At 51.3% G+C, this 27,744-nt stretch overlaps 1 protein-coding gene across 2 annotated transcripts; it reads left to right on the top strand.

Annotated features, from left to right (window-relative positions):
- Nucleotides 1-11,241: 11,241 nt before the first annotated feature.
- Nucleotides 11,242-26,524, top strand: ISG20L2 (interferon stimulated exonuclease gene 20 like 2). Of its 2 annotated transcripts, none has more exons than XM_060269352.1 (4): nucleotides 11,242-11,359; nucleotides 12,717-13,581; nucleotides 14,013-14,213; nucleotides 25,179-26,524. In XM_060269352.1, exons 2-4 carry the CDS (start codon nucleotides 12,817-12,819, stop codon nucleotides 25,179-25,181), a joined length of 969 nt encoding a protein of 322 aa, XP_060125335.1. In that variant the 5' UTR covers nucleotides 11,242-11,359; nucleotides 12,717-12,816; the 3' UTR covers nucleotides 25,182-26,524. The 2 variants fall into 2 exon arrangements, with proteins under 2 accessions (XP_060125335.1, XP_034992065.1); XM_035136174.2 differs by lacking the exon at nucleotides 25,179-26,524 and adding an exon at nucleotides 16,811-19,652 and having other exon boundaries at nucleotides 11,247-11,359.
- Nucleotides 26,525-27,744: the final 1,220 nt, after the last annotated feature.

The raw sequence follows: 27,744 nt of genomic DNA on the forward strand, positions 1-27,744 counted from the left end.
TGTTCTCTAGGTTTTCATGCAGGAGGGAGCTGTGGTTCCTAGTCGTCCCTGGAGAAGCTGTCAGGGAATGAAGCTGGGAGATACTGCATACGGGGCAGAAGAGTGAGGACCCATCTACCCCAGCTTCCTGTTCTCACCGTGGCCAAAAAGCCCCTAGGAATCGAGATCTGGACCTGGGGGCTCTTTAAGAACATAAGAAGAACCTAATGGATCAGGCCAATGGCCCACCTAGACCTAGTGCAGCCTCCTCTTCTCACAGTGGCCAACCAGATGCCGGGCGGGCTCTATGGGAAACCCACAAGCAGGAGCTGCGCGGCTCTCCCCACTTGAAATGCCCAGCAACTGGTATCATTCAGAAGCACATTGCCTCCCACCCTGGAGGCATCACTCAGCCGCAATGGCTCCTAGCCTTTGAAATAACCATCGAGGGTGTTGCAGGGCTGGTGTTACACCTTTGGAAAATCTGCAAGACTTAATCCCAGACCAAGCATGTAATCCTGCCTACTCAGAAACTAGCCTGCCTTGAGTTCAACGAGGTTTACACCCAGGTAAATCACGGGTAGAGCAGTGGCTGCCCTCTTGACTGCTGAATCAGGCCCAGGGGGGGGCCTCTCTAGTCTAGGAGCCAACCAGATGCCCATTATAGGAAGCCCAGAAGAAGAATTAATGGAGGTGGTTGCTTATTTTGGGGGGAAAGATTTCCTTCCTACGGGTAAGCATCTCAAACCACCACCACCCCATAATTCTCGCTCAAGTCCCAAAATACGACCCCATTTGCCAGCCGCTCCCAATTCCACAGAAATTGCCTTTAAACAAATTGTCTATATTAAGTTCGAGTTTATCCAGCCTGTGATAAAACGGGAGCTTGTGACTCAACGCGCCGGCGAGGGCGAGAGAGGGGTGGGAGGAAGCCCTCGGATAAATGACGAGGTGTTCTGAAAATGATTCACCGGGAGGCTGAATAATTTCGGGTGGTTATTTGTTTCACCGCGAAGACTATTGTAGGTAAGGACAGCGTCTCTCCTGGCGCTCTGCCGAACCTCGCACATCGTATGCCAGAAGAGTCCTCTGGTGATCTCTCCAGACTCCCCCCCCCCCCGTTTTTTGGAGGAAAGAAAACCTGTAACAGTACATTTTATGCTGAAGCGATACGGGCCATAAACATCTGCATTCCTGCATCACATCATTTTTATGGGAGGAGTAAAATCTATTTAGCAAACAACACAGATTAAGCCTCACTTCACGCTCCCGCTCTCTCGCCCTCCCTCCCACCTCAATGGTGATTTTTATTATTTTTTTGCTCTACATCCCTAGTGTCATAATTATGCGTGCCGGGAAGAGGAGAGGATCTGTAATTACAGAGGGAGAGAGAAATCGCTGCTCAGCTGTGGGGTCCTTGCACTTTTAGAAAGAAAGAAAGAAACAGTGCGACAAATAGGCGAGTGAGTCAAATAGCATTTGCATAAATCTGCATCTTGCCTCGTTCTACCTGCAAGGAGAGGAAAAGGACGAATCGTGTTCCTTAAGCTGTAAACTCAGGGGTGGGGAAGGGTCGCATGTGGCCCTCCAGCCCTCTCTGTCAGGCCCTTTGAACCCTCCTCAGGCCACGCCCCCTCAGGCCACGCCCCTCGTCAGCCCTGCTTCCCAGCTGCCTTGAGCGCTTTGGCTTAAGCGGGATGTGTGTCCTTGAGCTCTGATATCGCCCCCTGGTGGCCTGCTTGGAAGACATACTGCTGTGGGGGCGGGGATTGGCCTCGCATGCAGCTAAAATATGCATTCCTTGCTCCACCCACTTTTGCCTCTGGCCCCGCCCATCGCTGCCATGCAGCTCCCAGAAGATTCGGGGTGGATTTCAGCCCCCAAACCGAAAAACATCCATCACCCTTGATGTAAGCTGTTGGTATGCACGGCTTCGCCAAGGCTTGGACTGAAGTGGGGAAGCTCAGGCTCGGTTCACAAGGCAGTTTATCTCTGACGTTCTCCTGTTAATTTACGCATTGTATCTGGGCTTCTGCACGACGTTAAAACCTTCTGGAAATGCAGCGGAATCTAGAGCAAGTTTAGCTCTCGTTTCCCTGTTATTTGCAAACACGTATTCTTCTTCCTGAAAGCAAATTACATGAACTTGAACTAGGATCAGCTATATTTCCAGAAGTGGCTTTTATGAAAGCTCAAATATAATGTGGAAGTTAGCACTTAGGGAAAATAGAACAAGGTGCCGCGTGAGTGCAGCCTAACAACGGGGGTGGCACAGTTCCCAGAATCATGTGGCCGAGACCTGGAAAGGATTATACCAAAATCATGTGGCATGGACCTCCTTGGCCTGTTTCACTACAGATGATGGCAGGCGCATGTGGCAGTGGGAAGGTCAAATTTTGGACTGCCTCTCATTTTGTTTGTTCGTTTTTAAAAAGCAAAACCCTACTCTCCCCGCATGTAGACACCTAGTGCATTCGTGGGAAAGCCCCCACTGGCATGGCTTGCTTTCTCCCTGCAAGGAGCCTGCTCCAGTTTGCATTCTGGAGCAGAGTCTCGTCCCCCGGAGGCCTCTGATATACAGCGCTCATTCTTTCCACTGCCAGCGCTTTTATCGCCTGCTCACTTGAGCGAGCGGATGCTTTATTTTCCGAGCGGAGCCCTCGCTGATCGGTAACAAAATAAAACACGCAGAGAGAGGGGGGGGGAGAGAGAGAGAAGTGGGCTTTCTTGCAAAATCTCACAGTCACCTTTGCGGGGAGGGGGCGTAAAATGCAGGCATCAGGAAGCTAAAGCTTGATTAAGTCGCACGACCGGCCGAGTAATAGATCTAATGCAGGTCGAAGGCGGCTTAGTGCTCACCATTGCAAAAGAAACGTAGATAAATGCCACCATTCCAAGCAGTGTTTGGTGAGTTCAGTGCATCAGATGCTCTGCAGGGTCTGTGGCGTCATGGGCTGTGGGAGCTGGTTTGTTAGGGCAGATGGGATGTGGCTCCGCCAGCCAGTGGCAACTGGCATGTCTGACTGGGGCATTGGAGAGAGCAGGGTTCGAATCCTCCACTCAGCCATGAAGCCCACTGGGTGACCTTGGGCTGGTCATACTGGCATAAAAACACAAGGAGAGTCTGCTGGATCAGGCCAATGAGCCATCTCTTCCTGCATCCTTTTCTCACAGTGGCCAACCAGATCCCTGTGTGAAACCTGCAAGCAGGACCAGGAGCAAGAGGAATTCTCCCCTCCTGCAGTTTCCAGAAACAGGGATTCAGAAGCCTTGCAGCCTCCAACCAACTTGGATGGCTTTAGGATAAAAAGGTCCCTAGAGTTAAGGCTATGGTTTTCCCAGTAGTGATGTATGGAAGTGAGAGCTGGACCATAAAGAAGGCTGATCGCCGAAGAATTGATGCTTTTGAATTATGGTGCTGGAGGAGACTCTTGAGAGTCCCATGGACTGCTAGAACAGTGTTTTTCAACCTTTTTTGGGCAAAGGCACACTTGTTTCATGAAAAAAATCACGAGGCACACCACCATTAGAAAATGTTAAAAAATTTTTTAACTCTGTGCCTATATTGACTATATATAAAGTAATTCTCCCACGGCACACCAGGCAACATCTAGCGGCACACTAGTGTGCCGCGGAACAGTGGTTGAAAAACACTGTGCTAGAAGATCAAACCTATCCATTCTGATGGGAATCAGCCCTGAGTGCTCACTGGAAGGACAGATCGTGAAGCTGAGGCTCCAATACTTTGGCCACCTCATGAGAAGAGAAGACTCCCTGGAAAAGACCCTGATGTTGGGAAAGATGGAGGGCACAAGGAGAAGGGGACGACAGAGGACGAGATGGTTGGACAGTGTTCTCGAAGCTACGAACATGAGTTTGACCAAACTGCGGGAGGCAGTGGAAGGCAGGAGTGCCTGGCGTGCTCTGGTCCATGGGGTCACGAAGAGTCGGACACAACTAAACGACTAAACAACAACAACAAGATTTTAGAAATGGTTCTGAATGGCCACAGGAGGAGACAGGGCTCTTGGGCTCAGGTCCTGCTCATGGGTTTCTTTTTAGGCTTGGGCATGGGGGACGACGACAGGATGCTGGGCTAGTTGGTCCCCTCTTGGTCTGATCCAGCAGCCAGGCTCTCCTTAGGCTCTTAGCTGCCCCGCCAACCTCAGCCAGCACCCATCTGCTTGAATAAAATATTGGAGGAGGGAGGTAAGCCCTGCAGCACACAATCGATCACATGACACGGTGCACACACAACATTTGAATGGCAATGCCTGTAGCAAAATTAGTGTTTAGAATTAAGGGAAAAGTCACAGCTACTTGAGGAAAACAAAATATGTTTTATTGCAAGCAATAAAAGACTCAGTGGGATTTCTTTCCCAAAAGCTGAACCCCGCCTTGAGGCAAGAGGGGCTCCTGATATACAATTCTAAGGCAATGCATATGCAAAAGTTAAGCTAACATCCCTCCAATAAAAGGTTGCTGCACCCTGCTAATTAAACCATTTAATTTTTTTAAAAAAATCATTCCAGTAGCACCTTAGAGACGAACTAAGTTTGTCATTGGTATGAGCTTTCATGTGCATGCACACTGTATCTGAAGAAGTGTGCATGCACACGAAAGCTCATATCAATGACAAACTTAGTTCGTCTCTAAGGTGCTACTGGAAGGAATTTTGTTTGTTTGTTTGTTTGTTTCGACAATGTCAGACCAACACGGCTACCTACCTTGTAACTTATACTGTTTAAGGTCCTTCCTTAATTGCTATTCATGAGGTAAGCAGAGAAAGAGTTCTCTCTCTCAAGGCAGTATCAGGCAGGGGCCCCCTTAAAAACCTTGGGAGTTTACCTTGGAGAGAGTTAGAACATGAAAGGCATTTCTCACAACATAGAGCCAGGCACATCCCTCCCTTATGTTATGCAGGAGCCCTGGAATGTCTATTTGCAAGATAGAGCTACCAGTAGGTCAAGAACAAAGACTACTCTTAGAGTGTGTGCAGACCTTCTGGAATCTGTTCCATTGGAGATTAGGTGCTCCGGCTGGGGGGGGGGCAGGGGTGTCAGGACGATCTGACTTTAAGGATTCTGTGCATCATGTCCATCCATGCCCAGCCCCCTCAAATATTTCATTGGTGGGGCCGAAGTCCAGGGGGTGATATGGCTGTCTCAGGGTTGCCCCTTTTAGAACTTAGCAGGGAGGAGAATGCAGATGAAACTGGAATTACAGTATTTGTCTCCACCTGTCCTTAGCTCCAGCTGCAACTACTATTGCCCTCTTTGCAGTTACTGGGCCCAGATCAGCTCTGCTGCAAGGCAGGGTCAGCTCTCCTGGGCCAGCCGTCTGGAGTCTTGAAATCAGCTCTCCAGGAAGCATTGTAGCTGGCACCCATTGAGGCTGGTAAGGAGGAAAGGGAAGTTAATGGAGGCCGCCAGCGCCAGGCTATCTCTGGCAGGCAGAGAAAAGAAAGGGTTTGTTCACACAGAGCAGAGTTATGTGGAACTCCCTGCCACAGGAGGCAGCAATGGCCACCCACCTAGATAGATTTAAAGGAGGAGGGGACAAATTCACGGAGGGGGAGAGGGTCACTGAAGGATGCTCGCTATGGTGGCTATATTCTTTCTGCAGTTTGAGGCAGTGATGCTTCTGAATAATACCAGTTGCTGGGAACCACAGGAGGGGAGAGGGCTCATGTGCTGAGTTTCTGCTTGTGGGCTTCCCTGTTGGTGCATCTGAGGGTCCACTATGAAAACTGGAGGCTGGACTAGATGGGCCATTTGTCTAACCCTGCAGACCTCTTCTGATAGTCACATGTTCTTAAGTGTGCTGTCATGGAACAGAATCAAACCTCCCCCCACTTGTTTCTTCTGTGGTCCACGCATTTATCCCACTGAGGCTCCCTTTTCAGACTTTCCCCATTTTTGCTGATGTCTTGTTTAGTGTTGAGTGTGAATTGTTGCCTCAATATTCCTGGGCCCGCAGGGGCCCTCAAAAATTCTCTGAAATGGCAAAAATGCCAAGCACAAGGAAGACTGACGGCCACTTTGCTGGCCCCCGGGGGTTGGCTGCAAGAATTCATCACAGCAGAGCTTAGATCTTGCCCGGTTCACACAGATGAAGTCCTGACCTTTCTGCGCTCTTTGCCCATCGAGGGAGCAGCAACAGGTCTGCCTCGCTCGTAGTGTGTGGAAGAGATGCATTGATTGCAGTTCATCTATAAAATGCAAGGGCGGGGGAAGAAAATTGATCCCTTTTGCACTGGAAGATGAACCTGCCTAATCTGCACTTTCCCAAACATTATGGGAACTGAAAATGCGGCCATTGTTCATTGAGTCATAGAATCGTAGAGTCAGAAGGGACATCAAGGGTCATCTAGTCCAACCCCCTGCAATGCAGGAACCACAGCTCAGAATGCCTGGCAGGTGGCCATCTGGTTTATGCTTTAAAATGTCCACCACCTTCTGATGTAGTCTGTTCCACTGTCAAACAGCTTGTAGTGTCAGAAAATTCCCAGATGGGTGGGGTATAAATAATAAAATTATTATTATTATTATTATTATTATTATTATTATTATTATTATTATTATTCCTAATGTTTAGATGGAATCTCCTTTCTTGTAATTTGAAATAATTTTCACTTCCCCAAATTTTGCAGTGTAGTTCTCCAGGCAAGCAATGTCTATATTAATAAACAGATTAGGGCAAATTGTGGATTTAAAATTCACCCATATTAGTGAAAATAACATACGAAAAGAATGTATTGCATTCGGGGGAATTGCTTTGCAAAAAATGTGTCTATTAGGCAAAATTGTACAAGTGCATATTAGGAGAAATTTACACTAAGACATTGGTGACTTTTCATGGGGACTATAATTTAGAAAGGAAAACGATCTGTGTCACCCTATTGAGGAAGAGGAGGGTGTTCCTGCTCAGTTTGCTGTTGGAGCAGCCAGCGAACTTCAAGGTCCCTCTTCTCATCTCCCTTACATTTTTAAAAATCTGGGCTTGGGAGCTCTGCTTGGCCTCTGTGAGAAGAAGATACTGAACTGGGGGGGGGGGGGGCTTTGGCTAGAGATCAAGTACCGGTAACAGAGGTCTTGCGCTCTCAAGTGTTTTCACTTTGCACCAGGCCTGAGCTGGTTGTAAATGCACTATTGATGGGCATAGGCTGCCACCTTGTGGCTAAATGGCACATTGTGCAACAAATCATATCCAGTACCCTACGTAATAGAGAACATGGATCCCCAAAAAGGGATCCTTCCCAATTTGGGAATAGAATAATAGAATTGTAGAGTTGGAAGGGAGCCCTGCCAGCTGCAAGCCAGGAATCACAACTAAAAAATCCCCGGCAGGCATTAAACTTCTGCTTCAATACGTCCAATAAGGGAAAGCCAGATGATGATGATGCTTTTATTTGTACCCCACCCATCTGACTGGATTTCCCCAGCCACTCTGGGGAAGGAGAGATGCTTTATGATGATGATGAAGGAGAGATGCCTTATTTTTCTGAAATGAATATGTACCTTCACATCTACTGAATCCGAGACTTTGAGAAATTTGTCTTAGATTAAAAGCATAGCTGTCAACCCTCCCTTTTTTGCTGTAAATGCCCTTATTCCAGTGCCGTTTCCCGCTGCTAACCTGGATTGTTAGATATACCATAGACTGTCCCCAGGACAGGTGATGCTGCTGCTGATCCCTTATTTTCAAACCCGAAAGTTGACAGCTATGATTAAAAGTGATTGAAATATTGTAGATTTATTAGCATGTAACTGAGCTGTGTTGCAAAGGCCATTTGCAGAAGGGATCCTATTGCATTACCTGTAGTTACAATGAAAGGGATTTGGTGTTTGTGGACACATGTGTCTGTAACCACACATTTATAATGGCATTACAGCAGACTTTAGAGATGCCAAAATTATCATTCTCTTTAAAAAAGGTGACAGAACTGATTGTGGAAACTATCGAGGCATCTCTCTATTAGCTGCGGCCGGCAAAATTCTTGCAAGGATCTTAGCAAACCATCTGGTAACAATATCCGAGGTGACCCTTCCTGAATCCCAAAACGGTTTTCGGCCTTCTAGGGGGACAGTGGACATGATTTTCACTGCTCGACAGCTTCAAGAATAATGCAGAGAGCAAAACCAACCCCTGGTTTATTGACCTGACTAATGCTTTCGACACTGTAAATCGTAATGCCCTGTGGACTGTCCTTCTGAAAGTTGGCTACCCAGATAAATTTGTAAACATCATTCGCCTCCTCCATGATAATATGACAGCAACAATCGCAGATAACAATGGCTCTCAAAGTGAACCATTCACAGTGGAATCAGGTGTTAAACAGGGTTGTGTTATTGTCCCAACTCTATTCATTATTTTCATTGCCATGATCCTACACTTACTGTATGCTTGTGAAACATGGACCACTTATAAACGCCATCTCCAACTCCTCGAAAGATTCCATCAATGGTGTCTCTGAAAAAATTTACACATCTCTTGGGAAGACAGGCGAACTAATATCAGTGTACTGGAAGAAGCAAAGATCACCAGTGTTGAAGCAATGATTCTTCTACATCAGCTTCATTGGACTGGTCATTGTTGTGTATTAAAGTAATAGCACAGCCAAGTATGTATTGTAACTGTTAACGGAAAATCTGATGGCTCCCTTGGACAAAAATGAAGACTCTAGCCAATAATATCAGAGCAAAACAGCAGCCAGTAGGCTTGGTCTTTATTAAAGAAAAATACTGTTGCGACAGGGCCCCACCTGCAACAAGGTGAAGCAAGATGGAGACCCAGAACAAAAGAGAAGCTCCACTTTTATCAGTTTTCCCATCACCAAGAAACACCCCTGAAATTCATCATTCCTACATCACAGCTACGTAATCAATACCTCACAAAAAGGGAGGGTTCAAGGTAGAAATCTGAGCACCTTTGACACCTCTCCTAGTCCTCCTCTCAACCCTCCCAGGTGTGAATTGCTAAACACAAAGAGAAATTAGCAGTTTCCTAAGAGTTGATCACTGTCTTTTGTTCAGAGGAGTCTTCCATTGTGAATGACATGGCTAGCAGTGGCACCATTGATGGGGAAATGTCCAGTTGGCAGAGCCTCCTGCCTAGTGTAGTAAGGCTTAGAGGATTATGGCTCCCAAGCCCCCCTTTTGATAGTCATGTGGAAATGTGTATGTGTGATTCAGTGGGATGGGGGTGAATTCCTACAACATACTATAGAGTTTATTGTATTGTATTACAGAGTTTATTTGAATGTACAAGTTCCAGCGGGAATGTCTATCATTTGCTGGTTCAGGGTGCAGGATTTGGATCCTCTGCCGGATTGGTTTCCACGGGAGGGAATCCATGCCATTGGTTCCTAGCAAAATGTATCTTTTCCCTGCTTTGTTGTTGTTTAGTCGTTTAGTCGTGTCCGACTCTTCGTGACCCCATGGACCATAGCACGCCAGGCACTCCTGTCTTGCACTGCCTCCCGCAGTTTGGTCAAACACATGTTCGTAGCTTCGAGAACACTGTCCAACCATCTCGTCCTCTATCGCCCCCTTCTCCTAGTGCCCTCAATCTTTCCCAACACCAGGGTCTTTTCCAAGGATTCTTCTCTTCTCATGAGGTGGCCAAAGTATTGGAGCCTCAGCTTCACAATCTGTCCTTCCAGTGAGCACTCAGGGCTGATTTCCTTCAGAATGGATAGGTTTCATCTTCTTGCAGTCCATGGGACTCTCAAGAGTCCTCTGCTAGTCCTCTGTTATTATATAAGTCCCAGTTTTCCCCATTCCTGTGTTCTGGCTCTTACCTGTTCTTTGAAGTAAAGAGATGTTGTACCAGATCCTCGCCTCCAGCTTCTTATCTGCACCAGGCTGAAATCACTGAATACCCACTGGTGAACTAATATCAGTGTACTGGAAGAAGCAAAGATCACCAGTGTTGAAGCAATGATTCTTCAACATCAACTTCGTTGGACTGGTCATGTTGTGCGGATGCCTGATGACCGTCTTCCAAAGCAACTACTCTATTCCGAACTTAAAAATGGAAAGCGTGATGCTGGTGGTCAACAAAAGAGGTTTAAAGACTGTCTCAAGGCAAAACTTAAAAAATGTAGTATACCGGTAAACACTGACAACTGGAAAATACTGGCCTTCCAGCGCTCCAGTGGGAGAACAGCCTTTACCAAAGGTGTCATGGGCTTTGAAGACACTCGAACTCAGGACGCAAGGGAGAAACGTACTAAGAAGCCGCCCAGAGTGGCTGGGGGAACCCGGCCAGATGGGCGGGGTATAAATAATAAATTATTATTAAATTATTATTATTATTAAGAAGAAGGCACGCTTGGCAAATCCACACCGTGGTCAACTCCCGCCTGGAAACCAATGATCCCACTGTGGAAGGACGTGCGGATCCAGAATTGGCCTCCACAGTCACTTACGGACCCTTTGTTAAAACCGTGTTTATGGAAGACAATCTTGCTCGGCTACGAGTGATTGCCAAAGAAGAAAGAAGATAATGGTATTTCATTCCCACCCCCATAACACCATCCACAGCGCTCTTGCCCTCCATGAATCTGTCCTCTTTTAAAGCCATCCAGACTCTTGTGGGAGGGAGTTCCACAGTTTAACAATGCGTCTCCAAATAGGGACTGTCCTTTGTTTACAATGATGCTTTTGGAACGTTGTGAGCCGCCTTGAACACCGACAACATTTGGCAACAAGAAGCGGAAATTCTGGGGCCGCGTTCCCCAAACTAGGGTCTCCAGCTGCTGTTGGACTACAACTCCCATCAACCCTAGCTAGCAGGGTAAGTGGTCAGGGATGATGGGAATTGTAGTCCCCCCCCAAAAAAACCAGCTAGCGACCCAGGTTTGGGGAACGCTCCTGAGCCTCTAGCCCCGCCACGTGCAGCGCCAGCCTGCCTCCCCCTGGCGGTCAAATGGGACGACCCGACGCGTAGGAGGCTGGTTTGTGGACACGTCGTCATAGCAACTCCTGTCGTTCGCCCCGGTGTTGGGCGGGGCGAGCACCCAACCAATGGGGATTCGGTACGCCGCGCCTGCGCAGAAGCGATTGGCTATGCCAATGCGGGGGGAGCGCATGCGCTTTTTGCTTTGCCAGCCCCCCCTGTGCTAAGATTGGCCCCTTTCGGTTTCCCTTCTTCCTTCCCTTCAGGGAGAAGCGCCCCGAGAGAGACGGGAAGGCTCGCGAGAGGAGGAGGAGAGACGGAGAGGGAGGAAAGAAAGGAGCGTCGCGTGGGAGAGGAGGAGGAGGAACCCAGCCGCTGGACCGGAAGTGGAGTGGGGCTGCCCCGCCCCTGGCGGGCCTTTCCGGTTCCGGGTGAGCGGCGCTGCCCCGGTGAGCGGCGACGGAGCCCCCGGCGGCAGGTGAGGCGGGCCGGACGGGGACTTGGCGGAAGGTCCGGCGGGCCGGGAGGGAGGCGGGCGCCTGGCCTGCGGGACTTTCGCGGCCGCCGAGCTCGCTGTGGCCGCCACATTTCCGCTCCAGAGCGGAGGCCGAGCCCCCGGGGACGGAAGTCCCTCTTCTCCCAGCCCCGCTTTGGAAGCCTCCCCTCCGCCGGAGCCGCCGGCTTTAGGCGAGGAAGGCTGGGAAACAGCCGTGGAGCGTGGCGGCGGGTTGCGCTGGATGATCTTTGGGGACCCGAAATCCCCGCAGTACGGGCCTCCTTCGCGCACGTGGCCCCGAGGCTGGGGTTTGTGTTTTTTGGGGGGGCTGCCCTTCCGTTCCCCCTCCCTCGTCCAGGTGACACGGAGCCCCTCCCTGCCGAGGAGCCTGGTGAGCTCAGCCTATGTCACAAACCCCCCTCTCAAGGCCCGCGAGGCCAATCCCGGGGGCACAGTGGGGCTGAGCCTAGGGTAGGTGGGGGGAAGGGGGCGGGGAGTAGGCTGTCTCCTTGCTCCCACAGCAGGACCACCTCTTGGCCAGGCCGCCCCCTGGGGAGGCTTGGAGGGGAGAGGTTCTGCCCCAGGACCCCTGCCATCCTGCTCCCTCATGCCATCTGCCTGGAACCCGGAAGGGACCCCCAAAGGTCATTGAGTACAATCTCCTGCAGCGCAGTAGCAGCAGTGCCACACCCCTTCTCCCTTCACAGCACCCCAAGAGTGTGAGCGGGGAAGCCTTGCCCAGTGGATTTGGGAATACATTTTGTCTTCAGTTGCTGCCTGGCCACTTAGATTGTTGCAGTTGTGGGAGGAGGAGCCTTCACAGTGGGTGCCAGGCTGGGGGAGGCTGGCACTGGGTGGCATTACACTTCCTGGGTGGGTGGGTGACAGAGGCCACCTTCACAGGAACCAGGGAGGCTGCCTTGTATCAAGCCAGAGCAGCTGCTTATTTTTCTGTGCTGACTGGTAGCAGGGGCTCTCCAGGGTTTCAGGCACGAGTCCTTTTCCCCAGCCCTACCTGGAGATGACACCTAGGATTGAACCTCAGATATTCTGCATCTGAAGCAGGTACTCTGCCCATTGAGTAGATAAAATGAGAACAGCTGAAAAAAATTGGGGGGTCCCATTAAAAAAGCAATTAAACATTAAAAGAATTCAACTTTTTATGGCAAGATTCCGGTCCTCGTGGCCCTAGACTGAGTTAACTAGGACCCCTGTAGTTTGATTTTCAGTAACCTCGGGAGCAAACATCCTGAACATAGGTCAGCGTGGCTGAGAACTTTGTGAACCCTCCCCACAAATGCTGGAAATTCACCCTTTCCCTCACCTCCTCTCTCCCCAGCCTTGTTAGCATGTGGACATGTCCAGCATCGCGCCCCTCGCGGCCTCTCTAGAGCAGTGCCCGCTTGCCGGCCTCTCATCCTCGTGGTCCCCGTCCGTCCATGGAGGAGGGCACCATGTCGGATCTCATTCTCAACCTGGACACGTCCCTCCCTGCGCAGCCCAAGAAGGCCTCTGAGGGGAACCAGAAGCACCAGCGGTTCATCAGGCGCCGGCAGTTCCTGGAGCGGAAAGGCTTCCTGAAGCAGAAGCAGTTTCCAGGGCAAGCCCCCCTACCCCGGGGTGATGCCTCTCAGAAGCATGGCGGGGCAGACTGGGAGCGGGACAGGAAGAGGCCGAAAGTGGAGAGGAAGGGGGCGTCCGCGGGGCAGGACAGGAAGCCGCTGCGGGAGGACAGCTCGGCCCATAGGACCAAGACATTTCCCAAGGAGAACGCCACCCGCGTGGCTAAGGACTCTGGATCCCAGGGAGGCAATGCCTCTGGGGGCCCCCCAGCCTCAAGCAAAGCAGGGAGTGGCGCAGGTGGCGGTTCCTCCGTGAGGCACAATGGGGCGCAGGCCAATGGGGCTGCGGGCGAGATCCGGAGGGTGGCCCTGCTGAGCGAGTTTGAGAGCGGGCTGTCCCCAGTGCTGCTGCCGGCTAAGCCCAGCAAGGTGGTGGCCATCGACTGCGAGATGGTGGGCACGGGCCCCGGCGGGCGCAACAGCGACCTGGCACGCTGCAGCGTGGTCAGCTACCATGGCGACGTGATGTACGACAAGTATGTGCGGCCCCTCAGCCCCATCACCAACTACCGGACACGTTGGAGTGGGATCCAGAGGCACCACATGAAGAACGCCGTCCCCTTCAAGGTGGCCCAGAAGGAGGTGAGTGAGGGGGAAGATGATCTGCCAGCCTCTCGGGAGGAGCCTTTGGGGATCCCCCTGCCCCATACAAGGTTTTCCATGTTTTCATTAAAGCCAAGGCAGTCTGTGTTTTTATTCTGCTTTAAACAAAACCCATGGACATCTGGTTGGCCACTGTGAGGTTGCTGGACTAGATGGGCAGCTCTTCCTCTGTTCTATCTGGGTTCCTAGGTTCTATGGGGTATTTGACCTCAGGGACAGGGTGCTGGACTAAGAAGGGAGCCCTTTGGCCTCATCCAGCTGCAGGGCTCTTCTTTTATATTCTCTTACGGGTGAAGTGGGCCAGACTGCAGCTACGATGTCTTTGTGCTTGACTGGCTACAGGTTGAGTCTTCCTCTCTTGACCTATTCAGCGCTGACTGATGACATCCCTACCCCTCCCTGCCTTTCAGATCCTAAAGGTCCTCTCTGGGAAGATAGTTGTGGGCCATGCCATCCACAATGACTTCAAAGCCCTCAAGTACTTCCATCCCAAGTCACTGACCAGGGACACCTCGAAGATCCCTCTGCTCAACCGCAAGGCCGGCTTCCCGGAGAACGAGCCAGCCTCCCTGAAGCGCCTCACCAAGCAGCTCCTCCACAGGGACATCCAGGTAACACCCCCTGCCTTGTCCGTCGTCTGCTCTCCCCCCTCCACCTGGCTCAGTGTTGCCTACACTGGCTGGCAGCCAACTCTTCAGTTCTCCAAGATTTGGAGAAAGGCCCAGTGACAGTGTCTTGGCAGACCTCCTTTTCAAGAGTCCCTCTTGGCTGGCTGTAGTTATTGTTATTTATTAAATGTATTGCTTGATTTTTCTTGCCAGTTAACACAAGGTAATATCACCAAGGCAACTATCTGTAAATAAACCATAAACGTCTGTAAAAATGGCAAAAGGAGTTCCTTTCACAAATAGGTTTTATCATAAACAATAGCAAATGCAGTAAATAAAGAGTTGAAATATATCAGTGGTTCACTTGTTGGAGGAAGTTTAACAAACTGAAGGATATGGTCCCATTCCTATACTCCTCCTGATGGAAACATGCAGATGGGGACAGATACACCCCTGATTTAAGTCGTTTACATACTGTCTTCTCTTGTACAGTATATTATCTACTACAAAGCTCAATGACTAAGCTCTTTAGCAACTAAATGTCAGATTACTGGAATGACGCCTGAGCACTGAACCACTGGCATATCACAAGTGGAATCTTTATTACTGTGTTTGCAGTTGCTCAAGCTCAGGCATCCCCAAACTGCGGCCCTCCAGATGTTTTGGCCTACAACTCCCATGATCCCTAGCTAACAGAAGCAGTGGTCAGGGATGATGGGAATTGTAGTCCAAAACATCTGGAGGGCCGAAGTTTGGAGATGCCTGTTCAAGATACAACCTGTTTGGGGGGGGGCGACTACTTTTGACATTTTTATGGATGGACGTTTAGTGTTGTTTACAGATAGTTGCCATGGTGATATTATCTTGTGTCAATTGCAGTAGTCATTGTATCACCACCCTGTTCATTGTTTTGAAGGCAATTCAAAACAGTGCACAACCAAATAAACAAGCAAAAACCCACATAGATCCATTTTTCTAAAAAACAAAACAAAAACCTCATTAAAATAATGCATTAAAACAGATTTTAAAACACCTCACCCACCCTAAAAGTCTGAAGACAGAGTACAAAGGCCTGATTAAAAAGGAAAACTTTTGCCAGGCACTTAAAGATACTGTATTGTATATAATGAAGGTGCCAAGTGTGCCTCTCTGGGGAGAGCATACCATTAACTAGGAGCCACCACAGAAAAGGCCCTGCTCTTGTGTTGCCACCCTCCAGACATTGAGGAGGCACTCAAAGAAGGGCCTCAGATGACAATTGCAGGGTCCAAGGTCAGTTCATATGTGGAGAGAAAATGGTTGTGGACATTGACCAGGAGGAGCTTTCCCAAATCTGTTTGTGCCATCTGTCCATGTGGTTTTTAGAACCCCCCACCCCCTTAGAGACACAGCAAAACTAATCTCAGGAGCAGGAGTAGCCCCTGTGGTCCCTTCAGGTGGCTGCCACACTACAGTTCCCATCACCCCTGCCCATTGGGCCGTGGTGGTACCAGGGCTGATGCGAGATGGAGTCTGGCAGCATCTCAAGAGCCACTGAGGAACAGAGTCCCCTGGCCTTGGAGGAGACCCTGGATTTGATTAATATTGAACTCAGAGCGGCTCACAGTAGCAGCAGAGAATAATAGCAAATACTGCAATTGCTGTAAGCTCAAAACACAGTAGCGTATAAATAAAGCAGGCAACCAGAGGAAATCCTTTGAAACAATGCAATTCCATAAATTTATAGTGAACTGCAGTATAAAAGTAAAGGGACCCCTGACCGTTAGGTCCAGTTGCGAACGACTCTGGGGTTGCAGCGCTCATCTCGCTTTACTGGCCGAGGGAGCTGGCATACAGCTTTGGGGTGATGTGGCCAGCATGACTAAGCCGCTTCTGGCGAACCAGAGCAGCGCACGGAAACACCGTTTACCTTCCCACAGGAGCGGTACCTATTTATCTACTTGCACTAGCGTGCTTTTGAACTGCTAGGTGGGCAGGAGCTGGGACCGAACAATGGGAGCTCACCCCCGTCACAGGGATTCGAACCGCTGACCTTCTGATCGGCAAGCCTTAGGCTCTGTGTTTTAGACCACAGCACCACCCGTGTCCCTATTCTGCAGTATAAAAGGGACCGTTTAATCTTGTCCCCAAAGAGCAGAAGTTCCCTTGAGTGACTCCAGGGCCAAGCTGCTGTGCGCCTCTCTATCTGTGCGCCTTTTCCTAGTATCATAGAATTGTAGAGTTGGAAGGGACCCACAGGGGTCATCTAGCCCAAACCCCTGTAATGCAAGCATCCCTGACCAGGGGGCCACCCAGCCTCTGTTTTGAGACCTTCAAGGAAGGAGAGCCCACCACCTTCCAAGGAGGCTCTTACCCTCAGGGACTCAGTCAGAGTCTCCTTTTCTGTAACTTGAATCCCTCCGTTTGGGTCCTGCCCTCTGTCTTCCATGGGGCGGGGCGGCCCTTGAGGTATTTGAAGATGGCTGTGGGGGGGAAGGGGGTGTCCTCTCGCTTTGTGAGGAGTCAGAGAGAGAGCTCTGTTGGGCAGCTGACGTGACCCCTGCCCTCATCTTGCTCCTTCCTTCCTTCCTTCCTTCCTTCCTTCCCCCCCCCCCCCCCAGGTGGGAAACAAAGGCCACTCCTCGGTGGAAGACGCCCGGGCCACCATGGAGCTGTACAAGGTGGTCGAGGATGAGTGGGAGAGGCACCTGGCCACCACCTCTCCTCAGGACTGATCCCCAACGTCCGTCGCCACCAAGCCTTGGAACCCGGAGCCGCTGGGGGAAGCCGACACTCCCCCCGCCCCGCCCCCGGAGCTGTTTGGAGGATGATGCTCCTGGGTCCATGGGGCGGAGGGAGAGGAGGGTTGGCAGAGTGAAGGAACTGACTGGGGGCAGGGGAGGGGGGATCAGGAGGCAAGTGTGTCCATTACATCGCTTCCATTGGATGGCAGCCTTGGCGTGTTCCTCCCATTCCTCTCTGTAAAGGTTCTGGGCCTCCTTCCCTCTCGGCTTGAACCTCAGAGGGAGGGGAGACTCCTCACCCTCCCAGGCAGGGGAGCTTTCAACATGGTGCTATCCACTCCCCAGGCCCTGGTGGCTGTGGGGTTCGTGTGCTGTTGGAGTTGGGCACTGACCAGGCCAAGGTGCCCATCCTGTTGCCTTGGCCAGTGGATCTTTGGTGACCTCCCCTCCCCGCCCCTGCTTCCTGCCCCCACCCGGTTCCTCCTCACCCTGTTAAAAGGGCAGCGGGGCACTCAGTTCCTTAGCTTGATTTCTGTGGGTCTCCCCTCTCCCTTGCCAGATGACGGGAGCCCCCCCCCCTCCCGTGCACTTGGTGGTCTTGAGCTCCCCTCTGCTGCTGCCTCCTCCTCCTCGGCCCCACCCCCTCCCTTTGGGGTCAAGGAAGCCCCCCACTTTTCAGCCAAGCAGGTTTGGTCCCTTGGGTTGTCCTTGGCGGGGTGTGTGTGTCTGTCTGTCCCTTTCTCTTCCCGCTTTCTCCATATCCTTCACAATCTCTCATTATTCTCCTTAAATCTATTTCCTGCTCTCCACCAGCAGGTCCCCGGGTGGGTTACAACAATGTAAAGCTCAAAACAGTTTGCAATCCCAGGAACATCCCCCTGCCCCTCCCCACTTTGGCCGCCTAAACTTACCGTGTTTCTCCAAAAATAAGACACTGTCTTATATTTATTTTTCCTCAAAAACACCATGGCTTATTTTCAGGGGATGTCTTATTATTTTCCTCCTCCTCCTGCCGCGGCCAGCATTGCTGCTGTGCCTATCACTATGCCTTATTTTCGGGGTATGGCTTATATTCCTTGAATGCTTAAAAATCCTGCTACGTCTTATTTTATGGCTACGTCTTATTTTCGGAGAAACAGGGTAGAAGAAGAAAAACCACATAACATTTTCCGCAGGAGGAGCAGTTGCCTTCTGCCCTTATGGTCTCTTCCTGGTGAAATGTGGAGCCGGGGGAAGGAATATCTCTGTTCCCCTTGAGGGGAAGGGGGGCATTACACACACACACACACACCCCTCTCCTTATGGCACCCTGAGCCCAGAGCCTGGGAATGCCGCCCAGAGAGAGGAGAGGCCCAGTGGGTGTAGTGGGCGTTGCCCAATAGCACCCCCTGCAAAGCACCCCCTTCTCAGCTCAGCAGACGTTGGAGTCCTGGCTGGGACATCCTCAAGGCCAGGCTGGGCAGGATCCTGCCCAGACGAGCCTTGTCTGTTCTGTCTGGGCCACCCTGGACTGCAACTCCCATCAGCCGCAGCATCAGAGGCTTGTTCTGGCCCCAGAGCTGTAGCCTCCCATGCTCTGGAGGGCGCCAGGTTGGCAAAGGGCTGATCTAGGGCACAGGGCTCTCTGCAAAGGGCGAGAGGGGGAGGCTGACCAGGCAGCGCCCCCTTTAATTTGCAGAGGCTCTTCTTTCCCTCTTCCTTCCTCTTAATACCTCCAGCTGCACAATCAGAATGAATGGTGCAAGTCAGCAGAGCATTCCTGGAGCACAGAGTTCCCATCCTTGAAGAAACCACAATGGTAAACACTGGACACATTTTCTCATTCTGATGCTGAAAATTCCCCGGAACACTGTGACCCCCCCCCCCTGCCCATTGCCCCCCAGGGTCCCAAAAGTGGCTCCATGGCTGTGGCTTGGCCAGTGACTGTCTCATTCTCTGTCACACTCTGTCTTTTCTCTCTGGTGCTGTTTTCCACCAAGTGACCATGAAGCAAGAAGGTGATTTTTGTGTGTGTGAGTTTTGGGGTACTGTGCAGACCTTGCTGTTAGTTGTGACGCAACGTGTGTTTGTTTGTTTGTTTGTTTGTGTGTGTGTTTCTGGGAAGAAGAGGGAGCCACAAAGCACATTGCTTTTAATGAGATACTGAAAGAAAAGGTGTTAAGGTTTGTTTTCCCGTCTCGCCTTGGATAAAAAAAGAACAACTTTCCAAATGTCCTTCTCTCTTGCCTTTGGAGCAGCCTCCTTCTTTCCCGGGGTTTGTGTTTCTGACTGGAGAAGGCGCAGCTTGGGGTGCCCTTTTCTCCTGGGCTCTTGGGGACTCGCCACAAAGGGGCATCCGCAATCTACCAAGTGGGCCTCCAAGGACCTCCTAATTTATTTTAAACAAACTTTACTGAACATTTTAAAAATGGTTGCCAAATGTATTGTCTTTTCCCCATGGAAATCTTTGATGGGGATCCTTTGCAGCAGTTTTGGAAAGATTCCTCTCAAGCAGCTTTAAAGTGAGCAGTTTTTTAAAACAAAGACAAAAATTGAAGAATAATGTTAAAAACCACCCGCACAGGAAACACACTTCCTACACAAAAGCCCATACATACTCTGCAAAAAAAACCCCAACTTATTCCATTTGTGTTAATGCTGGTAATTATGAACGGGTGTGTCTTCTGTCTGTGCTTGGGATTGTTTTGTCTTTTTCTAAAAAAGTAAAATATTTCACTTACTGGCTGTCTTGAGACCTGTGTGCTTGCGTGGGCATGGCAGGGGGAAGGGGCCTGGTCTGAAGAGCTGCTGTATCTGAACCGCAAAGGGATCCTGTGGGCCCAAGAGGGTTTTATGCTGACACGAGAACATAAAAAGAGCTCTGCAGCTGGATCAGGCCAAAGGGGACCTGCCCATTATGGGAAGCCCACACGAAGGACCCAAGTGCAAGAGCAGCGCTCTCCCTGCCTTTTGCAGCAACTGCCTCTGACATTGGAGGCAGAACATAATCCACCAAGGTGAGTAGCCTTCGATAGCCCCCTCCTCCTCTGTGAATGTGTCCAACCCTCTTTTAAAGCCTTCCAAGTTGGGGGCCATCACTGCCTCCTGTGGCAGGGAGTTCCACATTTTGTGGGAAGAAGTCCTTTCTTTTCTCTGTCCTGAATCTTCCAAGGTTCAGTGTGATGAGAGAGGGAGGAAAACTTTTCTCCCTGCATTCTCCATGTTGTCCTTACACAGCTCCATACTACCTGAAGGATTGCCACACAAATCGTCATCATTGTTTTATTGAATTTTGTCTCGTTGGTTTTCCGCTTCCTCAGATCTTGGGAGCTTCCAGGGGGCCCTGAGGAGGTGGGGTGGGTGGCAGCCTCTTTGGGACCCTCTCCCTGGACACCCAAGCTCCTGCCATTCCAACCCCAAGCAACCCCTTACATATCTCATGCAATAGACCTGTATTTTGAACCATCGAGTCCCAAGGTGCCCCCGAACAGCTAGTGATGCGGACGGTAGCCATGAAAATAGCCAAGTTCCTTTTGCCTGCAAGTACCTCCAGGACTGGGCCCCTGATCCTTCTGGCAGGAGGAGTGGAAATCTCCCTGGAGAGATTGAACCTGCTCACCCAGAGGGATTGGCCTCCCTGGAATGCAGAGGCAAAAGGGAAAGGCTCTTTGCAAGGCCTCTGGCCACCCATCTCCCTGCATTTCCACTTCCCCCTTTTATTCAGAACCATGAGGACTAGAATCCTGCTTTGTTTTTGGCGAAGGGGCTGTCACCCTGCTCAGCCAGCAGTGGATGTGGCTCTTGCACCCTGAGGGGTGGGTGTTGTGGCTTTGGCAGAGAGGAGGGAGTTGGTGCAGACCTGGTGCCTTCCTTGCCACCAGGGGATGCTGCAGGACCTGTCTTAGTTGCATCGTTCTGCAGGCCAAGCGGGGATCCTCTGCATCCAAGGCAGGACCTGGTTGCTTGTGGCCTCCACAGGCAAGAAGGCGTGTGTGTGTGTGTGTGTGTGTGAAAGAGATGCATGCACAGCTTCCAAGTGTGGCTGGAGCTGGGGCTGACTTAAAAACAAAACAAAACCCACCTCCATACAGTTGGGGAAGGGGAGGAATGTGCTGTGGCCCACCAGGGCTGGGAGAGACGAAAGCTTTTAAAGGTGAAATATGGCTTCTGTCTTGGGATTGAGGGTGAGAGCCCAGCCAGTGGGCCTCGTGATGAATCTGTCGCTCGGGGCTCATTCGGATTTGCTCTTTGTGTGGCCTCCCCACCTCCTTTCTTTCTCTTTTTCTTTCTTCCTTTAAAAATACTTCTCGCCTGTCTTAATGTATATCAAAAAAGAGGAGAGGAGGAGGAGCCAGTTTCTAATAACATCAGAAGAACCTGGCTGCTGGATCAGGCCAGTGGCCCACCTAGGCCAGCATCCTGTCCTCACAGGGGCCAGATGCCCCAAAGAACCTAGGAATCGAGAGAGACTGCCACTGGACCTGGAGGTTCTCTAAGAACATGAGAAAAGCCTGCCTGTTGGGACAGCCGAATGGCCCATCGAGCCCAGCATCCTCTTCTCACAGTGGCCAACCAGACAGATGCCTGTGGGAAACCCACAAGCAGGACTTGAGCGCAAAAATAACTCTCCCCTCCTGTGGTTTTCAGCAACTTATTCAGAACCATTGCCGCCTCCCACTGTGCAGGCTAGTTGCCTTCGATCGCCCTCGCCATGATTCTTTCTAATCCACTTATGTCCCAAAATTTCAGTTTGCTCATCCTTTAAATCGGGGGGTGCCTTTTGCTGCGCTTGCCCCAGTGTGGAGTGTTTATACCATTTAGCTATATATAACTTTGTCATAACACGAAGCTCTCAGCTCTGTTTGCTTTTGCTCAGCTCTCTGCCTTTCGATAATTAAGGAATGGCTGTCGGAGGAATGGGTCTGTGTGTTTTTTCTTCCACTGCCTCCCTTTACACATAAATAACTTGTCAGTTCTGACAGGGCTGCTCTGGCCCAGAGACTAGCTGCAACCCCCACCCTCTCGCTCCCAGGCTCGCCAAGACGGGCCCAGATTCAGAAGGACCCCGAAGGAGCCTAGGGCAAACTCAGAGGAGGGTCAAGCAATGCCCCTAAACATAGGGCAGAAGAAATGGCTCCACGGCAGTTAAGCTCTGTCTGTCTATATCTATCTATATCTATCTATCTATCTATCTATCTATCTATCTATCTATCTATCTATCTATCTATCTATCTATTGGGCTTGACCACAGGGAAGCCTGTTCAGTGGTAGAGCACCTGCTTGGCTTTGTAGAAGGTCTCAAGTTCAATCCAGAGCAGGGGAAGAGTCGTTATCTGAAGCACCAGAGAGCCACTGCCAGGGAGTGCGGACAGTACCAAGCTAGATGGTTTGAGCTGCAGTGAGCGCTCCTACCTTTGATTCAGAACCATGAGGACTAGCGCCCTGCTTTATTTCCAGTGGCAGGACTGTGCTTCAGTGGCAGAGCATCTGCTTTGCTTGCAAAGGGAGGTCATAGGCTCAGTCCCTACTGGCACTTCCAGGTAACGGCGGCCACGTTGCCTTTTCTGAACGCCTGGAGAGTCAGCATGGGCAAGGTGGAGTCCAGCAGACCCAGGGGACCTGGCTCTCCATAGGGCACCTTCCGAGGTCCCTGCCAGTCTGGATGTGCAGGACAGCCCCGGTTTCTCATGCAAGATCCCATGGTGGGGCCTTGTCCCTAAGCACCTCTGCTTGGGGAGGCAACCAAGGGTTGGCCTTCCAGGATTCCAGTGGTCCCCCAGGATGGTCGGGAATGAGGGGCAAGGGGCCAGGTCCTCCTGGGGGCCTCGCCACAATTCTGGCACCCAAACCTTGTGACAGGTCGCATGAATTTGGGAGAGGTTGGGCTGCAGGCCTCACACCTTCGATGTGGCATTTCCCACGCTGCTCCAGGGACAGTATATGTGACGTGGAGAATCTTGGAGCCTCGGAAGAGCCTGCTGGATCAGGCCAGGGGCCCATCTAGCTCATCTTCCCAGGAGCCAACCAGATGCCCCCAAGGGAAACCCTGGAGCAGGATCCGCGCACAAGAGCAACATGCTCCTCTCCTGCAGTTCCCAGCCAAGGGCACAAAGCATAGGCCTCCTGGCTAGTGGCCAGCAGTGGCTTCTCCATTGCTTTGTTGCAGTGAGCCCCCTCTCCAGTGGAACAGGACCCTCCTCACTCAAGGAAGGACAGAGGTTTTGATGCCCCCTGTGTTGGGGAGGGGAGTCCCCCAGGCCACAACTCCGTGTGCCTGGGGGCATCATTATTTTATTGTTCTTCCTCTCTGGGCTGTGTGCTTTTTGTAGTGACAGCAGCAAGGCTGTCCCTTTGCTTTGAAAGCAACATCTGCAGGCTGCAGCCTCTGGCCATGGGCTTAAGTGCCCCATTTCTCTCCTTCCTTTCTTTCTTTCTTTCTTTCTTTCTTTCTTTCTTTCTTTCTTTCTTTCTTTCTCTCTCTCTCTCTCTCTCTCTCTCTCTCTCTCTCTCTCTCTCTCTCTCTCGCCCTGGGATGGTTGAGGCAGGGCGGGTGGGAGTACTCGTGTTTTTTTATTATTTAAAAAAAAGACATGTTTTAAGAATTTCCTGGCAAGGCGTTTTGCTGACTCAGGGCTTCCTCATCAGCACCTCATTTGTTCCAAAGCAATAATGGGATGACACGGCTGAACCCTCCTACCTAATAAATACGTGGAGTAAGGACTGCCGCGGGGGGGGGGGGAGAAGGAAGGGAATGGAGAGACAACTGCAGTGTTTTCGGTTTGGAGGAAAGGAGAGGGAGGGGAGGCAGGATGGAAGTTTGCAAAATGGTACACTGCATGGATGAAGAACTGATATCCCGCCCCCCTCCTTCCATAACACAAGTGTTGGAAGGATTAGGACAAATAAAAGGAAGTACTTCTTCCTGCAGCATAGAGTTAAGCTGTGGAACTCCCTCCCACAGGAGGCAGGGAGGGCCACCAACTTGGATGGCTTCAAAAAAGCATGAGCTGTGCTGGCTGCTGGGAGTTGCAGTTCAGCCTTGCCAAGAGGGTGCTGTGTTGGCCAACTCTGCTGTAGAGCCACTGTCTGGGGAAGGCCCTTGCAGCCCTGTGGGAGAGGCCACTGCTTTGCAAGCCAAAGGGCCCAGGTGCGGTCCCCGCAGGCAGCACCTGCAGGTAGGGCTGGGAGAGAGAACCTAGGAGGGCTACTGCCAGTCAGTGTAGGCAATACTGAGCTGGGTGGACCAATGATCCGACTCTGGATCAAACAGTCACAAAGAAAAGCACACCAGCCTTGAAAGGAAGGGAACTGCACAACATCTGGAGTTGGTTCTTTTGCTGTGATTCCTGCATTGCAGGAGGTTGGACTAGGTGACCCTAGAATTCCAGGATAATTATTATATGCTAAGCAATAAAGCCCTCCTGGCAGCAGGGGAAAGGCTGTTAGAAGAGTTGGTTGCAGTTCTGTAGCCCCTTGTTAAGCTTTCCGGTGTGATTCAAAAGGTTTTCTCCTGCCGTCTCCCAACACACAATCCTGCCTTCCCATCAGGGCAAAATGCCATCTTTGCTGAAGGCATTAATTTGGGCTGTTAGGGGTTTAAGAAGAGCGCCATGTCGCAATGCTTAATATTTTTGCGTCTGTCAGCAAGCCTTGCACTAATTCTGTGGGCTGAGCACAGAGCAGTCTGCAAGTTGCCCAGAAATCTGTGTCTGGTGGATTTAAATGCCCAGGGAAGCTTCTTGTGTTTCAATTTCATAGATTCCTTTATAACCTTGAGGACTAGAGTCCTACATGTTTACGTGGCTCAAGGGAACAGGGCCTGCCTGGCATGTAGAAGGTCCCAGCATCTCCCATTGAGGATGGGAATGCTCCCTGCATGAATCACTGGAGAGCCCTTGCTGCCAGTCAGTGCAGACAGTGCTGAGCTACGTGGGCCGCAGAGGCCTGGCAGCAACAGAGGCCACCTTTTGCCCTCGCTCCCCATGATCCTCCCATGCTCCATTGCCAAAGGGATCCGTCTCACCCTCTTTTGTGTGTTCATTGGGGGAGGTTAAAGGAAAAGAAGAAACGAGAGTAATGACTTCCTCCCTCGTTACTGAAACGGGAAGTCATTAAAACAACTGAAGAAATACTCCAGAGCATAAAAATGATGTATGGGCGTACAATGGCCAGGCACAAATCTCTCTCTCTCACTCTCTCCCGCCTGCACCCCTGGGCCCAATCCTGCTTTTTGCCATGGCTGCAGTGAACCCTCCTCTTTTCACAGTGACCAAATGCCCCAGATAGACTGCACCTGGACCTGGAGGTTCCACCAGAGCAGGAGTGCTTGCTGGATCAGGCCAAAGGGGGCCCTTCTAGTCCTGCATCCTGTTCTTATGACGGCCACCCAGATGCCTCTGTTGGGAAGCCCCCCAGCTGGATTCGAACACAAGAGCAACTCTTCCCCCCCCCCACCTGCAGCTTCCAGCACCTGCTATTCAGAAGCATTTCCTATCATCCAATAGCTCCACAAAGTCTGCAAGCCTTGGGTTGGTTAACTTTCTGTGGCCTTTAAAATGTGTGGGAGTTTTTTGGGGGGTGGTCTTGGTTTTGCTTTATTAGTTATTTTGTGTTCCCATTTTGTATTTCTGTGTTGTGAACCATTCTGCAATCTTTGGATGAAGGGCAGGATACACATTGAAGAAGTAAATAAAGCAAGTCCTCATTTGTGCTTGTTCCCCCAGCTTCTGATAGACTGCCCCTGGGGCTGGAGGCTCCACTGAGCTGTCACACCTAGTGGCATCTCCTGAAGCCCATTCCCCTACCCACAACATGTGGAAGGTGGCCAACAGGGCCTCTCTTGAACACCCCTTCCATTTCCGCCCCCGGGAATTGTCTTGAGGGCGCCAAGAGGGCGCCTGGTGGAGTCTTTGGCAGCTGAAGAGCCAGGCAGACTTTGCTCCATGCCCGTTCCTTCCTGGGCTGGGTCAGCAGCAGGTCAGAACTGGTCAGCAGGCGGCTTATCAGCCAGAGGAGAAAGAGAGCCCCTGGGGAGCTGCCAGGGCTGGGTGCTCAATGGAGGAAGCCCCCCCCCCCATGCTGGCTACTGCCCCACAGACTGCACTTTGGATGAGCTTGGAAACCAGGGGGGGGGCAGGATCACCCCTGCATCTAGGGGGGGATGGACTTCCCTTGGGGGCACCTGGATGGCCACTGTGGGAACAAGAGGCTGGTCTAGATGCCATCCCTTTGGCAGCCTTTTTATGTTCTCATGGAACCTCCAGGTCCAGAGGCAGTCTATCATGATTCCTGAGTCACAGGAGGGGAGAAAGTGTCCTGCTTGCCGGTTTCCCATTGGGGCATCTGGTCGGGCTCTGTGAGAACAGGACTGGATGGGTCCCCTTTGGCAGATTCTCCTGCTTCCGTGCACCTGAGGTGCTCAGGCCTGCTTCCCTGCCTGCCTGTGGGAACTTGCCCCTTCAAGGACCACACAGAGCACCGTGCCTTGACTCAGCTGGCCAGACGGTGCAAAGGAGGCCCTGTAATTATGCCCCCCCTCTCCCCCCTGTATACAGAGATAAATGGAAAGAGACGTAAATTAATACCAGCTGCAAACCTCACAGCTCAGCTCTTCCTTTCCCTCCCCCAGCCTCCCCACCACCAGCCCCCCCCCATTTTTGAAAGCCTTTCCCACTTTTTCCTTATTTATTTGCAGGACCAGGGGTGTGGGCTCTCACCCCACCCTCCCTCCCTGCGGTGGCTGAGACAATAGGCAGGGAAGCCAAGAACAACAGAGGCGGCATTTTTCACATCTCAATCTTTGCCTTAGAGTCTGCATTGGAAACCTCAGGACTCTCCCTGTGCACCCCATATTATCTCTGCCTGGCTGGAAAGGTGTCCTTGAGCCTCTTGCCTGCTGGGATGGAAGGCAGTGGTTGTGCATAGAAACCGGGTAATGCTACACAGGTGAAATTTGTGTCCATTGCCCTGCCCACTTTGCATCTGGCCCCACCCACCAGTGGCATGTCCCGTCCCCCTGACCGGGATGTGTGCTGCACGTGTGAACATGGAGCAAACATGGATTGGTTTATTACAGTTACAGACCACCTGTTCCTCCGAGGAGCTTAGGGTGGCCTTACAACAACCCTGTGAGGTAGGAGACTCAGAGAGGCAGCGGCCGGCCCCGGCAGCCACACACAGCCAGCTTTGTGACTGAACCACGACACGGCACTATCTTCCTGGCCTGCATACACGCCAGACATTGAAAGCAGAGCTGGGGGGGGCACATAACAAGGATGCTTTAGCTGTGATCCCTGCGGGTTGGACTAGATGACCCCCAGGGTTCCTCCCAACTTCTTCTTTGGCGATCACTCGTAGCCAAGTAAGATTGTCTTCTATAAACACTGTGTATTTAAAAAAGCTCAAGAGATCCAGCACTTAGCCGACACTCATGATGCACAGAATTTCTTTAAAGCCACACAGACCATCTTCTATGGGCCAATACCGTATATATGCCTCCCAATTAGGATTCTATGAACACACCGTTCCTGGTGCTATAGTTTGCAGCACCCTTAAGCTACAGTTCACTGGGATCTTTTTTGGTGCATGCTTTAAACTTGCTCTAAGCACCTGGTGCGTGTGAGTGCTCAGCCACGCTTCATCCAGCCAAGTGAAAGCATTTTATTTTTAAAAAAACCAGGGGTGGGAGGTGGGTCGTCTTCCTGTTTGCCTAACGTGAAGCAGGTGCCCTCTGCTCTGGGGGTCTGAAGACAGGCTGCTGGGGGTGGGGGGCGGAGCAGGACGAGGCTCCGTCCTTTGTGTAACTTAAGACCTTTCTGCCTTGCGAGAGCATC

This window comes from Zootoca vivipara, chromosome 17, assembly GCF_963506605.1.
Source record: "Zootoca vivipara chromosome 17, rZooViv1.1, whole genome shotgun sequence".
NCBI classification, from domain to species: Eukaryota; Metazoa; Chordata; class Lepidosauria; order Squamata; family Lacertidae; genus Zootoca; species Zootoca vivipara.

Coding starts and splice junctions, on each gene's coding strand:
- ISG20L2 (XM_035136174.2), top strand. CDS start 12,817: ATGGAGGAGGGCACCATGTCGGATCTCATTCTCAACCTGGACACGTCC. Junction 13,582..14,012: donor TCAAGGTGGCCCAGAAGGAG/GTGAGTGAGGGG, acceptor CCTGCCTTTCAG/ATCCTAAAGGTCCTCTCTGG. Junction 14,214..16,810: donor TCCTCCACAGGGACATCCAG/GTAACACCCCCT, acceptor CCCCCCCCCCAG/GTGGGAAACAAAGGCCACTC.